The following is a 16,322-nucleotide window of genomic DNA, read 5'->3' as shown; positions in this document are numbered from 1 at the left end:
ACTTTGATCAATAATCCAGATTTTAAAATTTGAATATTTAATATAAACATTAACCTGCTGAATACATACCTCTACAGAACTTCCATCTGAATTTATATTTAATCTGCTTTTGATAAAAATACTTCAATGTAGATTTGGGCTCTCCTGCTGCAAAAATGAGAACTAATTTAGTTGGGACTATGTCTTTTAGAAGCACTGCATTTCTCAGATGAGTAACTGAGAAGAGCTAATAATTCTTCAGCTGTAAAAGCTTTAGACACAGTTATACATGCATAAAAATTGCTTTTGCTAATTTTTGTGGATTTGACCTAGCTTCCTCCTTACATTCAGACTTGAGAGCTAGAAGCAACAGTACAACTACCTATTCCTCCAGTTTAAATGCTAAACTCCTTGCCATTAATTCCCCTTTATCTAACTGGGTGAGTATCTTCAGAGTTACCACATAACCCACCAGGAACCATGCAGCAAAGTCACTCCTTCAGGAGAGGGGGAAAGCTGCAGCACTCTGTTCCTGAAAAAAACTAAAGCAGCAGACAGAGGTGAGACACAAGGAAGCACAAATGTCTACTGTCAGGGTAGCTCAACCCCACTTGTGGCAGAGGCCAAGTGCCAGTTTCAGCACTTCCACCTTGGGCCCTGTGGAAGCAGCTGTGACTTGTTCAAGGAAGCCCCAGCCCTGTCCACAGGAGCCTCTCAGAGCAGCATCAGCCCGCAGCCATAACAGCACAGCTCCTCACAGCCCATCCCACTCCCGTCCTCCCACAGGGACACAACCACAGCCCCATCCAGGCAAAGACGAACAACTGGAAAAAAACGACTTCCAGTCTGTCACCTGTCTCCCCCAACAAAACTCACCTTCACCATAAGGGAATAGCATATTCTTAGAGATTCCTCTTATCTAACTGATGTATCAGTTGCTATATCAACTCGGTAGCCAACATCTTGCACCAGCAGAGAACATGCCCTTTTCTAGATTCCCTCCTAACATTCAGACAGTCAAAAAATCATAATGTAAAATAAAAACTACTCTGATTTACTTTACATCTTTTTTCAATAAAGTATCTAAGGAATTGCCTGGCTCTGTAGATATTATCATAGAATCATTGAATACCAGATTGGAAGGGACCTTGAGGATCATCTGGTCCACCCTTTCTTGGCAAAAGCACCGCCTAGACAAGATGACCAGTTGAATCTTAGAAGTGTTCAATATTGGGGAATCCACCACTTCCTTGGGGAGATTATTCCAATGGCTGATTGTTCTCACTGTGAAACATTTTCCTCCTGTGTCCAATCGGAATCTCCCCAGGAGTAACTTGCAGCCATTACCCCATGTCCTTTCTATGTGACTCCTCCTAAAGAGGGAGCCTCCATCTTCGTTGTAGCCACCCTTTAAATACTGGAACATGGTGATAAGGTCTCCCCTAAGCCTTCTTTTCTCAAGGCTGAACAAACGCAGTTCTCTCAGCCTTTCTTCATATGGCAGGCTTCCCAGTCCTTTGATCACCTTTGTGGCCCTTCTCTGGACCCTCTCCAGCCTGTCCACAGCTTCTTTGCACAGCAGGGACCAAAACTGAACACAGCATTCCAGGTGTGGCCTGACAAGCACTGAGTAGAGTGGGATAATGACTTCTTTATCTCTGCTGGTGATGCCCTTTTTGATGCAACCCAGCATCCTGTTGGCTTTCTTTGCCACAGCAGCACAATGCTCTCTCATATTGAGCTTACTGTCCACCAGGATCCCCAGGTCCCCTTCCACAGCTTGGCTCCCCTGCCACATAGATCCCAGCCTGTGCTGCACTCCCGGATTATGTTTTCCAAGGTGCAAGACCTTACGCTTGTCCTTGTTGAACTAAATGAACTAAATTATGGCCAAGAAGTTCCAATACAAGAGAATATGCTGCTAGGTGAAGGAAATCAGAGATGCCTGTACAGTCACACAGGCAAGAAATTCATATAGGTGAAGACCCATAGAAAAAGGACAACAAGTGAGGTCAGTTTTCAGCTACATCAGTTACCACCTACCCCAACACTAGCACAGCGTGGATGCCAGGCCAGCTCTACCCATTTGAGAGACCACAGCACTTAGGCTACATTAAGATGAGTACATAACAACAGCATCATTTGAAATTCCTTTTAACTATTATTCCAGTAGCTAAACAAAAAATTTAAAACATGCCAACACTTGTGTTTCAATGAGATGCTCACACTTGATAGAAAAACTCAACCTAAAATTACATTTCAATTCTCTCATGTTTTTCCAATAGAAGAATTTAACATTTCTCATACCACTATTTACTTGTTAGTCTCTTCTCAATTTACCCAGTAAATATTCCATTATAGCTGTCTTAGTTTTAATTATTAGCAGCTGTTCTACATTACATCATGAAATGTTTTAGACTATTATTGCTCATAAGTGCTTGAAGTGTCCAAAGGTAAAATAAAATATGAAGATGTTATTTTTCCAAGCATAGAAGATTAGCAGCAACAGAGAAATGTCAAGATTGATTAGCTTCAATGACCCACTAAAAAATTTGGCTGTACTAAAAAGAATAAAATACTTCTTGAAAATGGAGAGAAGTCGAAGTAATTTATGCTTTAGATTTTCCACATTAAAAAAGGATTGTGAAAGTAGAGCCACAGGAACAAAATTGGCCAATGATACATAACATTTCCTTGGCTTAGAGTAAATGCTGATCTTGAAACCAAAGAAAGAAAAATTACTTGCAGACGTGGTACATAAAACTTTTCTCTTTCTTTTAAGGCTTGCCTTGTTAAGCTAATTATAATACTTGAACCAGCAAGGAGCAGAAATTTGACTCAAGTTCAGCCAATCAAAATATTCAACCTTCAACTCCCACACCATCTTTTCCATAGCTAAGGACTGCAGGATGCCTTCCAAATTACTTGCAACATTTGATAACATTCAATAACAAAGTGTCCCTAAGCTAAATGCTGCCTTAATTTGCATTTGCACATTGCATTTTCAATTTATATGGTATCATATCATTCACCTCCTCCATAACAATATCACATTTTCTTCTCACATTCTTCTGTGTGCTAAAATAAAGTCTCTCTTGCAGGCCAAAGAAATATTTGCCAGAATATCTTTATTCTCAGCTGCTGTCCTCTTTTTATGTCCTCTGTTGTCTTTATTCTTCAACCCCATACACACCTCTTCAATGCAACATGTGGACAAATGAGTTAAACCACTGGAAAAAGTTACTAGTAGTGGTGGATTTCAAATCTCTTCATGTCTCCAGATCCAGACAGGATGCCTTTTGAAAGATGGACTTAAGCAAAATTTAATTTTTACATTCAATACAGGAGTGACAGAGTAAAATAACAGGGTTATAATATCCAGGGAAGTCAGACTAGATGACTGCTTCCCTTTACATATATAAAATGCAACTACTGTAGCACTAAAGAGCTGTAGGGGGGAAAAAAAAAAAAACCAAACCAGTATCACATACTAGTTGAGTAGTCAATATTCAAAACTGTCGTAGTGAGCAACACACTAACACGTAATCAAAAATCAGTGCAAGAGAGGTGGTATAAATTTTCATGAAACACTGTGTTAAGAGAGACAGGAATCAGCTTACAGTATCCTAGGGGCTCCCCAAGGATCAGGTTGGAAAGATGCCTCATGCATTTGTCATCTCCGTACAAAACTATAGCCTTTCAGCTCTGGTCTCTCACCTTATCCTCCCTTCTCCCTTCAATACCCTCTTGACATCAGTTCCAATAGCTTCTGCCACAGCTAGTTACAAAGCTTTCTTTTACAATGCTCCTCCTTCTTCCAATACTGTTTTTAACCTGGTCTAAGAGCTGTACGTACTAGAAACTCCCACCCAAAATTTGTGTCCTCAAGCTGGAAATAAGATGACTATTTCTTTTCAGTCCACTAATCAAAATACACTTTGCACCAACACTCACTGACCTACCACAGCCTCTCATTGCTAGCACCTCTTGATTTCTACTACTGGCCATTACTTTCTTGTTACCATGTTACCATTCTGACATGTAGCATACATATAAATATATTCCAGATGGCATACTCATTTTTAAAAAGCTTCAGCTTTTTGTGACCACCATAAAAATGAATAGACAAACAAGAACATATTTATACTTTTTAGACAACATTGTTGCGGAAGCTATTGGCACAAAAGCTAGAGAAAGTAACAAAATTACTATAACGCACAACTGTTAAATAAAAAAAATAAAATAAAAACACCTCGTATTTTATTTGAGACCCTAACATTGCTCCACAAATGGCAATGAAAACACCACCACCATGAAAACAAAGACTTAGAATTTTAACTTCATTCTGCAAATATACTTCCCATATCCAGCTCAAGTGAGCCTCAAATTTCAATCTGAAGTGAAAACCTCATGAAATAGGATACAGTGAAGACCTGTCTTGCAAATACAGTACTTATCCATGAGCCAGGATGTGTAAACTTTCACAGAACTCCTTAGAAGTTACCCTCTTCCCATGCTCAATCTCACATCAACTGGACATCGCAGGAAATAACAGCAACAGTTCAGAGATTTATGCATTAGCAGACATGATGTAATTCTAGGTCAGCATGCAGTTCCCAAAATACATAAGCAAACTGAGGAATTACCCATTTCTGCAAGCCCAAATCAATAACTTCCCGTGGCTGGAATATAACAGAATCCAGCAGAACATGTGCCTACTGCGTTACAAGTCTGTAAACGGCTATGGCTGAGGTACATTTTGGCTTTCAGTGTATCTTAATGTAAACAAGCCTCAGATGGAAAAGCTTAATTCAGCTGTTAATATGCATTTTAGTATTATCAGCTTGTTCTTCTATTGTCCTAAATTTAAAAAAAAAAAAAAAAGTTTGGGAGTGGCATTGGGATTTGTGACCTCACCAGAAGGATGCTCTGGCCTGCTCTGCATTAATGACATATAAAGAAGCCAAATTCAAGAACATCACCCAGAAGTACAAACCAATAAAACTCAGACTAGTACTGTACATACAGGGAAAGAGTGACGATGGCAAAAATAGTTATTTCCCCCAAATTATGAGGTATATGCATTATTTCTCCACCAAGGCAGCAAGAGACCTATGGAGACAGAAATATTTACTGTCATTTTATGCTCTGCAAGACCCAGTCCCTCTGTTGTGAACCTGGTGGAAAGCTGCCACCACAGAACTGGTGATTTGAGGACTCTAGCATGCTGACTCAGAGATAAGAAAGGGTCAGTGTAAACAAAACATCAACTAATATTAATTTTGCTCAATGCAGAGATTATGGAAACAAGGAAGGCACTTTCAGCAACTCCAGTTTAAAATGAACAGCGGCAGTACTAGTTATTACTTCAAATAGATTTTGGGTTGTATTCCTTTTCCAGCATGTTCACAGCAAGATTGGCATGGCAGAAGTACCTCAGACACACTCCTTCTCTTCCATACTGCTAGCATATTAAACTAATTTTAAAACCACAATACTCAGTGAGTTTGGCTTTTCTTCTTCAGCTGCCTCTCTGCACAATCTCTCTGCAAGAAGCACAGTCAACATTGCCAGCAAAAAAACCCATGAAACACAGTTTTAAATAATGCTTTGTGGTCTTGGGTCATGCAGGGGACAGATTTGAGAGAAATTATACTGTCTTTTACCTCCTCAAAAAGCTACCTTTGTCATTTTGTTTTCCCATGGGTTTCCCCCACTTAAGGACACCAACGCTTCTTCCCGTCTGTGTGCTTTTCTGAGGGATTTACTAACACACACCATTTTCTTCAGGCATGTTTGCCAGACATCTTACTTCTCAAACACAACCCTATTACTTCACAGGGGTCTATATAGAACATACAGGGCCGTAAGGAGCAGGCAAAGCAGTCTATCTTGACCCGGTGAGCATCGGCTAGATCAAGATTTCCTGCAGGAGGAACAAACATGCATGCAGCTCAGGCAAAGGAGAGGAACAACCCTGTGTTGAAATAAGCGGAGAGCTACCACAGGAACAGCATGGTATAGGTAATGAAGGAAGAGAAGACCTCTAAGACTTCCCTGCCAGGCTGGCCCAAAGAGATTTATGCTTCCTTTTTTTTTTTTTTTTTGAGTGAAATAGAGCTAGCGGCTGTAGCCTTAATTGTTTTAATTTCCTTTCACTCATTCAAAGCAAAGCTCCTTTAAGAGATTTTTAACCCCAGAGACAGTAGCTGTTCCTTTATCCAGGATGCAGAGCAGAGAGCCCAGCCTGCAGAAGGTAAGAGACTCCCTTCCCAGATGTTCCTGCCAACACTACAACTCTTCACAGCTGGGACAAATCAAAGTCTCACGGAAACAAGGAGCATCAGCTCCATGTGACCAAGCAGATTTCCTGTGATCGCTGGCCTAGCTTCTGGTCAGTTAGCAGGTCGCTATTTGGAAACAGTGTACTACACGCCTTTTTAAAATAGTCATTAAATTACAATCTGCATGTTAGCAATACTGTAATGACTTACTCAGGGACTCATTCTGGCTAACAGCTGATGAATCATCACCAAAACCACAAATTTTTTTTCCGTAATTATCAAATGATTCCAGCTAAAAATTATACAGCTCAGATACAACTTCAGAAATCTGCCCCAAAATATTGTTTAAAATGTGCATGGGTAGTTTGTTAAGCAGTGCTTACAGCAGCAGATGTCTGTATCAGAGAAGACATTCACATATACAATAAAGAATAATTCTCATAAGTTTAACTACACACTGTGCTGACAGTAGTCGGGAGACTCCAGCTATGTATTTGTTAGTTGGTCTGCTTTATTACTATTTCAGGAAACAGCATCTCCTTTAAAAATTAGTGCTGTATAATTTCTAGTAGCATTTCACAATTTTAGCAATCAATTTCTAGAAAATCAATTATCCAAAAACTATGTCTTAAATACTTCCAATGCCATCACTCAGCAAGCACTCAGGCACTAATGATTTTAAAAGAAACTGTGGCATTTTATAATTTACAAATCCTATGGATTCAGAGAATATTGATTGCAACTAGGCAGTTTTAATGCAGAGTATTTGGCTCACTCACCCTTATCTATGAAACAGCTGCAATATATTAAACAAAGCTATAAATCAGTGATTAAGCACAATTAAAACCGAGGGTATTACTGCAGGCTTGAGTAACCTACTAGAAGTATTTAACGGATAATTTAGGGGATCAGTTTAAATCCTACGGTACCCTAATATTTCTTGAGATACAAAACCACACATCTCTCTCAATCATTTTGGGTCTATTCAATCACAAGACAAAGCACGCCTCATCACAACCTGAATTTGCACCAGATGCTGAAACCTGAGCACGTAATAGTCTAGCCTCCTCACAGCATTCTGCACTGCACAAACCACCAGTCTCCCAGAAAGATCTTCACTAAAGAATAGCTTCAAAACTTACATTGTTAAGCACAAGTTTCAAAGTACTTCAGTGAAGTTAGCCACAGAAATACTTTGCAAAATTGCTTCCTCTCGTTCGATGTGATACTTCAGCAGGTTCAGCAGAGTGAAGACAACTTGTGAGGCTGCTTCAGACAGCACAAGGAATTGAGGGATGTTTTTAACCCACAGCTTCAGTAACTAAAATAAAAAGGTGGCACTGCTTAGTTCAGGAGTGTGCTACAGTGGCTACTAACTTGTGAACACCCCTTGTTCTAGAAGACAAGCAGCACATTGCAGCCAGCTGGAAAAACCACTGACTTGTGAACAACTCCCCTCAGGCCTGGGGAAGCCTTTCCTGGCTCAAAGAAGAAGGTACGTTTCAAACAGCTGTAAAAAAAACATTCAAAGCAAGTCCCCTACACATCTGGCATCTTTCTACGACGGGTTTTTATTTACAAAAGCAACAAAGGCCCACAAAATCAACTGTGGGCATTGAAAATACCACATTTCACAGTGGTTCAAAAGCACCTTGAAATGTAAAATTTTCCACAAAAGCAAAGCCCAGCACATCAGAATTATGTACTCCATTGCTTATGATACAGAAAGCTAAGATCTGTGATAATGGCAGATATTCAAATAAAATTCCTAAGTGGTACTTTCTATCCAGATTTTAAACATGATTAAAAATATTTAGGATGATAATTTTATGCTGCACACTTACTTTAAGAGATATATAGCAGCCATTTATTTGAAATATATAGCTTACCAGTAACTCAGAGAGACTTCTAATCCTATAGGTTTTTTAATTTTCCTGAACATTACAGGAATTGGCACAAATATCTGGTGCACAGAACCTAAATATTTACAGTGAATTTTCCATAAACTACAGAAGTTCTTAGCAAGTTGCTAAAAAATTAATTGAAATAGAAATCATTAGAGAGAACTTTGAAGATGGATGTGGAACAGACAGAAGGGTGCTAAAGCAACTAAACTGAAAGAGCAATGAAGAAAGATTAAAACAATAAGTGATCTACGGATCTAGAGTTTAACATAGATTACAGGTTTTTAAAAAGGACTGCCTGAAAAGCCTCTGTTATATAATTTAATCTAACAAGCAAGTCATGAATGTTCTACTTAAAAATAATAGAGCCTGGGGAATGAACATCTCTGCAAATCTGAAGAGCAAAAGTTGTCCAAGAACACAAATGGTTTTGCTCTGTCCTTCGTGTAGCTTACAGAAGCACTCCTGAATGACAAGACTTTTTAAAATTACATAGAATACATAACTGGACATCATAGGCATTCTTAAAAAAAAAAAGTTTGGGTTGTATTGAGTTACTGAAGTTGCATGGAAAGAAAACGTGATTTCTTTAAAATTTTCCATCCACTTTGCAGAATGTATTCTGTGTTAGCTGCTGTGCATAAAGAGGCTTGAGGTACCATCAGCAGGTTTCACTTCCATTCATGGCTGATGAAAGATATTTTTTCATAACACTGGATTCTTGAAGCACTTTGGCTAATATCCAAATGTAGGACTACTTCACTTGTATGCAAATATTTTGTACTCCATATAAATCATTACTTGCTGTAATTCAACTAGAAATACATAAGCACACTGTTACTAGGCTGAGAACCTAAGGCACTTGCATTCTGTAGGAAGGAGAATTTATGGTATATAATGCATCACACTATTGACTTTTATTTAACTTAAAGATAAATAACTTCTTTATTTTCTCTGCCTGAATGCTAGCTTTGCAACATGTCTCCAAGGAATAATGCTCTTTTTATAGCTAGTGGGCTACCCAGAGCAGCTTCCTTCTCTTGGACACAACACCCTGCTACAGCAGGAGCACAGAAGGCTATCCCTAAGGGAAACAACGCTGCTACCAGAGTCAGCCAGCTTGGTCCCTTGCTTCTTCCCTCCTTTGGGTATTTTCTATCTAGCCATCCCCTGAAAAGCATCAAGGGGACAAAGTCACCCATTTAAAATGAATTAACATGAAAGCACAAGAAGAGCAGCTAGTAAGAGCTGGTAAGAGGAATGAGAAGATGCTTCACACAGAAAAAGCAAGATTGGTGAAAATCTCTCTCATAACATGGAACAGAATGAGAGAAATTCCATTCAGAAGGAAAAGCCAATGTAAGAGAATCAATCAAGATGAATCACATCTCTGAAAATTAGTTCTGATTTCTGTGGAGCCTAACAGGCTTTCTTCTCAACATCACAGAATAAAATTCTGGAGAACTATGTCCTCACTTTGGTGCATACCAAATGATGTTTCCTTGATCCATTTTCTGTGCAAAGTCCACATTACAACTAGCTATCACTCTCTGCTTCTTGGTGTAGACTCACCTGTCACATCTAGTTAGGGAGATTTACCCTTGTCTGGTCTTTCCTGCTTTTATAAACTTGTATATATCCAGGTCATAATATGTTACCTTACAGTGTTTATGTGCCTGAGAAGTGTAAGAAAATTTCATTGTAGTATTATTGGATTACAAGGCAAGCCAGCTAGCTGAGACAGAATCATGACATATAAAATCATTTCCCTCCACAGCCACAGTATTCAAACAGTAGGCTCTTCGAGAGTCCAGACTAACTCCAAGGAATCTGCAAGTACTATTTAAGGCAGCCCTCTGTACGCTTCTGCTTACTGCAGTGTTCCAAGCAGCCAGTAAATACCCCACTTGAAAAGTTTCAGGGGTCCATAAAATAAGAGATGGCGGAGCAGGGAGGGAGTCACAGCAATCTTAAGAACTCAGTAGTTTAATATTCTCTACCCTAAAACAGAATATTCCATAGCAGAAGACAAGTCTGACAGTATGCGATATGTCTGACAAGATGACTAAAATTAAAGTATAAACAAAACCAAGAAAAAACAACTACAGGCTTAATCTTAGCTCTCAAAATAAATAATGCTTGAAGTTTAAATAGTATAGCCTTCATATTTCCAAATGCAACAACCAATTTTATAAGATTACCATTAAAAACAAAGTTTGTAACCAGGGAGTACTTATAGTCTGCAACATCAATACTGCTAATATTGTTAAATGTACTTTAAATGAATAATTTCCATAATGTTAACACAACAGCTAAATACTGCATATCTGCTAATGGCTCTATGCATATAGCTGACCTTCTTTTTATGCATAAGAACACTGTACTTCTAAGTAAGTCCCATGAGTTATATCACCAGTTAAAACTCCTGACATATTTAAGTCAAATTCGTAAATAGGGCAGCTAGTGAATACCTCTTAAAAAAAGAGCTCAGAAGCTCATAACAAAATTGTAATATCTGCCAAGGTGTTTCACCTTATCCAAGGTTTCTTCTTTTATACAGCAGTGCAGAGAACAGATTTTTCTTTTATCTGTTATCACAAAACAACGAAGACAGAGTATGCACGTGGCCAAGGGCCACACTAAGAAAGGGAAAGAGTGGAACCTAGCTGCATGTCATGCTATTAGAAGAGCTAACATTGGATGTGTCTCATGTCACACTGTGACCTACCTTTCACAGTTCGGTTGGGTACCATGGACATTCAACAAAAACAAAGTGTTCTAAGAAAGTCACACAAATCCCCTTCTACTCCATCATCAGTTTAAATAATCCCTGCTCCTTTTGCCTAGTTCCTTTCTCTTGTTACGAAGATGGATGAGCTCACCCCACCTGCAATCAAAGGTTGGGGCACTGCATCACCACACAGGATACTCAGAGCCAGCCTAACACCTCCTTTTGCTTCTTCTTCCACTGGAGAGGCTAGGGAAGACACAAGGATGAGGAAGCCATGGTGTCTCTAACAGCAGCTATTCAAAAATTGAAACTGAATGTAATGTTTCCATTCACAAAAACATCCTGAAGTTCAACAATCACAGCAGGACTGTTTTGCTGTCAACAAGAAGCATAAGGTAAGAATAGTGAAATTGCAAAATCAATCACAATCATACACATTTAAACTATAAATGCAAACTGAATTCAACCTTTATGGGCATATTCATAATCTCCTGATTAGACAATCACACACTAATGTTTCCACAGGACTCCGATCTTATTTAGAACACAAAACAGATTTAAAAAAACAACTTCTAACTGATCTAGCCAAGTATACACTCTATATTCATACTCCTAGATTCTCTACAGCATTTGGTACTATTAATTAATGCACTGCCTCATCCTAGAAATGTAGCAATGATCCAGTACACTGGAGTCAAACTGGTTCTTAAGTCCTCCCTAGAAGGACACTCCAACACAGAGCAACAGAAAAACTGCGCTCACGCTGCTCAGTGCTTCTCACACCCCAGAGGAACCACTTCTTTCTCATTTTTAGATATGAGCTGATCTACCTTAATGCAGTAATAATCACCTCAAAACTTTTATCCAGAAAATAAACAAATGGGAAAAAATATAAAAAGTGTTGCACATTACCAATTTGGTTTTAACATCCACAAAATGTGGTGCTGAGGTATACACGTGAAATAAAAGATGCACAATGCCTGAATCTTTCTATGTAATTTCTATTATGTTCATTTGTATACCAAAACATTAAAAGACAATATACGGTTAGGGATAGAAACCTTTATTCTCTTATTCCTACTAAAAATAGAATCCTTACATTTAAAGCATTCCACAATTTATCAACAATTTTCACATTGACATAAGGTAATAAACACCACACTACCGTATGCATTGATCAATACCAGTTCCCACAGTTAAGCATAGTATGCTTTGCATTTCTACTTTGCAAAAATTAGATAAAGCATTACCATAGGCATTTCTTTACGAGATTATTTGAATTATATTTAAGTTCTTAATGATACAGATCTTGAAACTTCTGGGTTTTTGTTCACAGCTGCTTAGAATAACTAAATATTTCATTATTATGCCCCCATGTACAAGAGGTTTCAGGTGATACAAGGTCTTCCACACTTGCACACCAAGTACAAACCAATATCCCTTACTGTAGTTCATCAACACTGAATCACAGAAAATAATGTCTGACTTGCCTGAGCCTAAACTAACCTATAAATGTTTAATGCTGGAAAACTGTTAAGAGGTTACCCAGTGATGTTCCAAATTACTTCGTAAATCACTGGTACTTTTCATAAAATTTCTTTTGTTCATTCTTTTACATCAAAGTTTCTCCTTTTATCACTTCCTGAACAAAATTTCCCTGTTCACTTTCCAACATACAAAAGCCACATGAAATTGTCTGTGTATTTCAGCGTAGAAAATTGTAGGAGCAATATGAAAGCTGTAAGAACATCATTCTTTAACTAAGACAGAAAACTTTCACTCCACTTTGTTTTTAAAACAGCAATTTCTTTTCTACATGAAACTGAAATTTATTAATAAATATAAGCTACTGCCAGGCAGTGGCTGTGCTGGGGCACAACAGCTCAGGCTTAGAATAACAGGAACAGAAAGGTAATTCCAGGACCATCCTCTTCCCATAGTTCTCAGACAAGATGGCAACCTGCAGTAGCCACCTCATAGTGGAAGAGAGAGTGCAGGCAGTGGTTAGGTTACTGTGCAACTGCTCATCTTCGACAAAGTTAGCTGATAAAACTAGTTTATACACTTCACTAAATACTAAAGCAAAGATGCTGCTCATAAATGCAGCTAGTGGGCTGATTAGCATAAGTTCATGACAAGTGCCCTGTGCTGACAAGTGTCCTGTGCTGTTAAATAACAGCACAGAAAAAGAAAGATTTAAAATACCAGTTGGAAAAACAAATACTTTGCTTAACATGAGGCTCCCCTTGCATGCATATAAGTTCACAAAAACAGCTTGCTGAACCAGATGGCTATTTCACTTGTATGTCTTTACTACAGAGATATAGTTGCTAGATCGCAAAGGATACACAAAAAATTCACAGTATGCATGTACCAAATCTGCTTTATAGAAATAATAAAAAAAATAAAAAAAACCAAACACACCCCCTTACTATATAACACTGTATTTAAAGACTAAATGAAAACAACATTTCTCAGAACACCGAGCACAGAGAAATCCTGGATTATAAAGCTACTCACCAAGGAAATGAAATATCTACATGAATACTTTTAATAAGCCTTTATAACCATGCTTTACAAGAACTACGCACGCTCTCTCCCTCTCTCTCTGATACTGCCTCAATTCCTAATAGCAAAGCTCCTGTTGAAAGTAAAAATCATGTTTTGAAGGTTACATTATTGTAAAGATCATTTGTTACGATTTGTATCAGGAAGTGGCTCATCATGTATTGATTGCAGTTTGGTTCCCAGTGCCATAAACAGCAGTACAGCATCAAAATTATGACTGAAAGTGGCAGCTATTTAGAGAGGTACAAGCAAATTAGTAAGTGATAAGAATTAAAACTGTCAAAATTTCCCAGGCATTCAAATCATGTATTCATAAATTACAGCAACTACAAGGATATTCGTTATGCAAATAAAATTACTTTATGCTAATAACATAAAATGATAAAAGCATAAGTCACACCACTTATCTTTTGGGAGCAATCCTGACCTCTGATACGTAGGGACAACACATCTGACTTCAAGCAAGTATTCTGCTGAGAGCAGACTATTCTCTTTTCTCCTCCTTACTTGGAGTATGTCCAATATAAAATCATTAAGATTCATGAGTCTTACTGTAAAGTGCACTTACCGGTGCTGGATTATCTTTAGCTTCCACACCAAAAACATTCCGTCGTTTCACTGTCAGCAAGTCAAGATCTTTAGTATCATCATCATCGTCGTCATCATCTTCAAAGAACTGCATGGAGTCTGGGTTTGGTACCCTGCCTGGTACAGGAACTTCTTTTTCCTCCTCCTCCTCAGATACCTCTTTCAATTCATCCTCAGACGCACTGCTCTCCTCAGCACCTTCATTGGAAGCAGAACATTCCTCAGTTTCCTTCCTTCTCTCCTTTTCCTTTGTTTTGTTATCAGATGCCTTTCCACTGAAATTAGTTTCGCATTTCTCCACTCCTTCCTCATTTATCGAGAGGGTATTTTTATTTTGCTCTGTCTGCTTCAAGTGATCTGTCCCATCAGCTGCCTCATTCACACACAGCTGCTTCCGAACTTTTTGAAGAAATCTCACACGGGGTGCCATGGCAAGACCAAGTGATCTAAAGCATGGAATTAAACAAATAAATCAATCTGAAAGGCAGATACGCAAAATTTGACTAAATTAGAAGCCCTTATCAATGTCTCAAGTGATTCAATTTTAATTATGGTAATTCATATTGATACCTTTTGACCAACATATTTACAAAACAGTATTTAGCCTACAACAGTACAGTCTAGCTTGAAAAACACAAGTGAACTTTGGAAGGGGAATGAAGGTGAAATAACTGAGAACTCTCAAGAACAAATCCTCCCAGGAAAGAAAGCAAACAAAGAACCTGAAAAGCTGTAGACAAGAGCAAATTATCTATGATTCACAGTAAAAGATGGTGGAAGAAACACCAATGTTATTTGGTATTGAAGATACATGGATATCATGTCAAGGACAGATAGCACTGATATCTGTCAGTGTCCTTCACTGCTACAAGTGCACCCAGAACATTATCCCCACCACCTCACCGTGATGGAGAGATCAGAAGAACACACACTGTACGGATAAATGACTAATCGCAGAAAAAGCTAAGGGAGAGACATTTCTCCCTTAAAGGAAATCTCACCTGCCTGCATCCCTCTACAGCAAGGCTTTACCTTCATGGCATATATAACTAGCAGTGCCAAAAATACTATTATTTTACCCAGTTATTCCTGATAATTCAAAGTTATACTAATACTCTTACACATGAAGGGACAAAAATAAGCCAAAAAGCAAAAACACTGTATAACAACAATGCTGGAGAGCATTGCATGGGAACAGATACTCTGTCTCAAACAGATCATTTGACTTCAGTAAACTTTGTAATTGCCCACTATTACTACACCTATCAAATCAAATCAAAATTCAAAAAAGCAGTATTTAAGTCTTCCAGAGTTCATGAGCCTTCTCATTAGGTGAATAAAAAATGTGGGGGTCACTGGTGTTGTGCAAGGAACACACGGAGACCACAGCAACATTTAAAAAACACATCGATACAGAACTGATAGTGTTTGTAATACTCATGGCTTGTACGTACACTTAAAGGAGTAAAGTATTTAACCAACTAATATGGCCACATATACACACATACGCACACACTTATAAAAGACCAGTCTCTTTCAATTCAGATTATGCAGTTATATACCCCCTCTTCTCTCAATGCTGCTCATTTCAAGTAGACAGCATTATGTCTTCTCTTCACCACACAGCTCTGAATAGAGACTCAAGTTATGTCACAGGAGAAAAATCAACTCTATACTCCCTGGCGGAAATGTCATTATAAACATTCCATGAAGCATCCAAATGGTACTGCAGAGCAGCAAGAGTGGACTGTAGGCCCTGGAGAGCCTTGAACTGTTAATGGTAGCCAAGGGGACAGAGTAGTAAACAGGAGAGGCATCCTGCTTAAATAACAAACAAACAAAAAACCAAACCCAAACGCAACCACACCTGTGGTTAAACAGGGCAGTTTTGGTACTGGCCACAGGTTAAAACACTGAGAAGTGGACACGCACCCAAAAAGCAGCCCACACTGTTAGGATGAGGAACAAGTTTTTCAATAAATAAAGTCTTAGATTTTAATATAAAGTTAATTTTGCTTAAGTATTTCTGATAACCCAGTACTGTTCTACAAGCAATCAACAGCAATAATAAAGCAAACAGAATTTTATGAAAAAAGATCAAAGGAAGATTTTATCCAGTGTATTTTGCACATTTACTGACAGTGCACTGCTGAGAGGATAACACAACACATTTGGGAACTGAAATTGTAGCAACCACCAATCTTAAACTTGTTTCAGTGTTTGACAGCTAACACTAATTACCTTTGCAATGAAACTATGTGTCAAAGT

The 16,322-nt window shown here is 38.4% G+C and overlaps 1 protein-coding gene across 1 annotated transcript in view; it reads right to left on the bottom strand.

Moving 5' to 3' along the window:
* The window catches only part of DDX10 (DEAD (Asp-Glu-Ala-Asp) box polypeptide 10), a 193,893-nt gene that overhangs the window by 129,018 nt on the left and 48,553 nt on the right, over window positions 1-16,322 (bottom strand). Inside the window, exon 13 of the mRNA XM_010572595.1 lies at window positions 14,035-14,500. Coding sequence (XP_010570897.1) covers window positions 14,035-14,500 — 466 coding nt within the window. The remainder of the gene's footprint in view (window positions 1-14,034; window positions 14,501-16,322) is intronic.

Source organism: Haliaeetus leucocephalus, unplaced genomic scaffold, assembly GCF_000737465.1.
Source record: "Haliaeetus leucocephalus isolate CR32 unplaced genomic scaffold, Haliaeetus_leucocephalus-4.0 Scaffold351, whole genome shotgun sequence".
In the NCBI taxonomy this organism is placed as follows: Eukaryota; Metazoa; Chordata; class Aves; order Accipitriformes; family Accipitridae; genus Haliaeetus; species Haliaeetus leucocephalus.
Note: the sequence above shows the minus strand (reverse complement) of the source record. Positions and strands in the feature narration are given on the sequence as shown.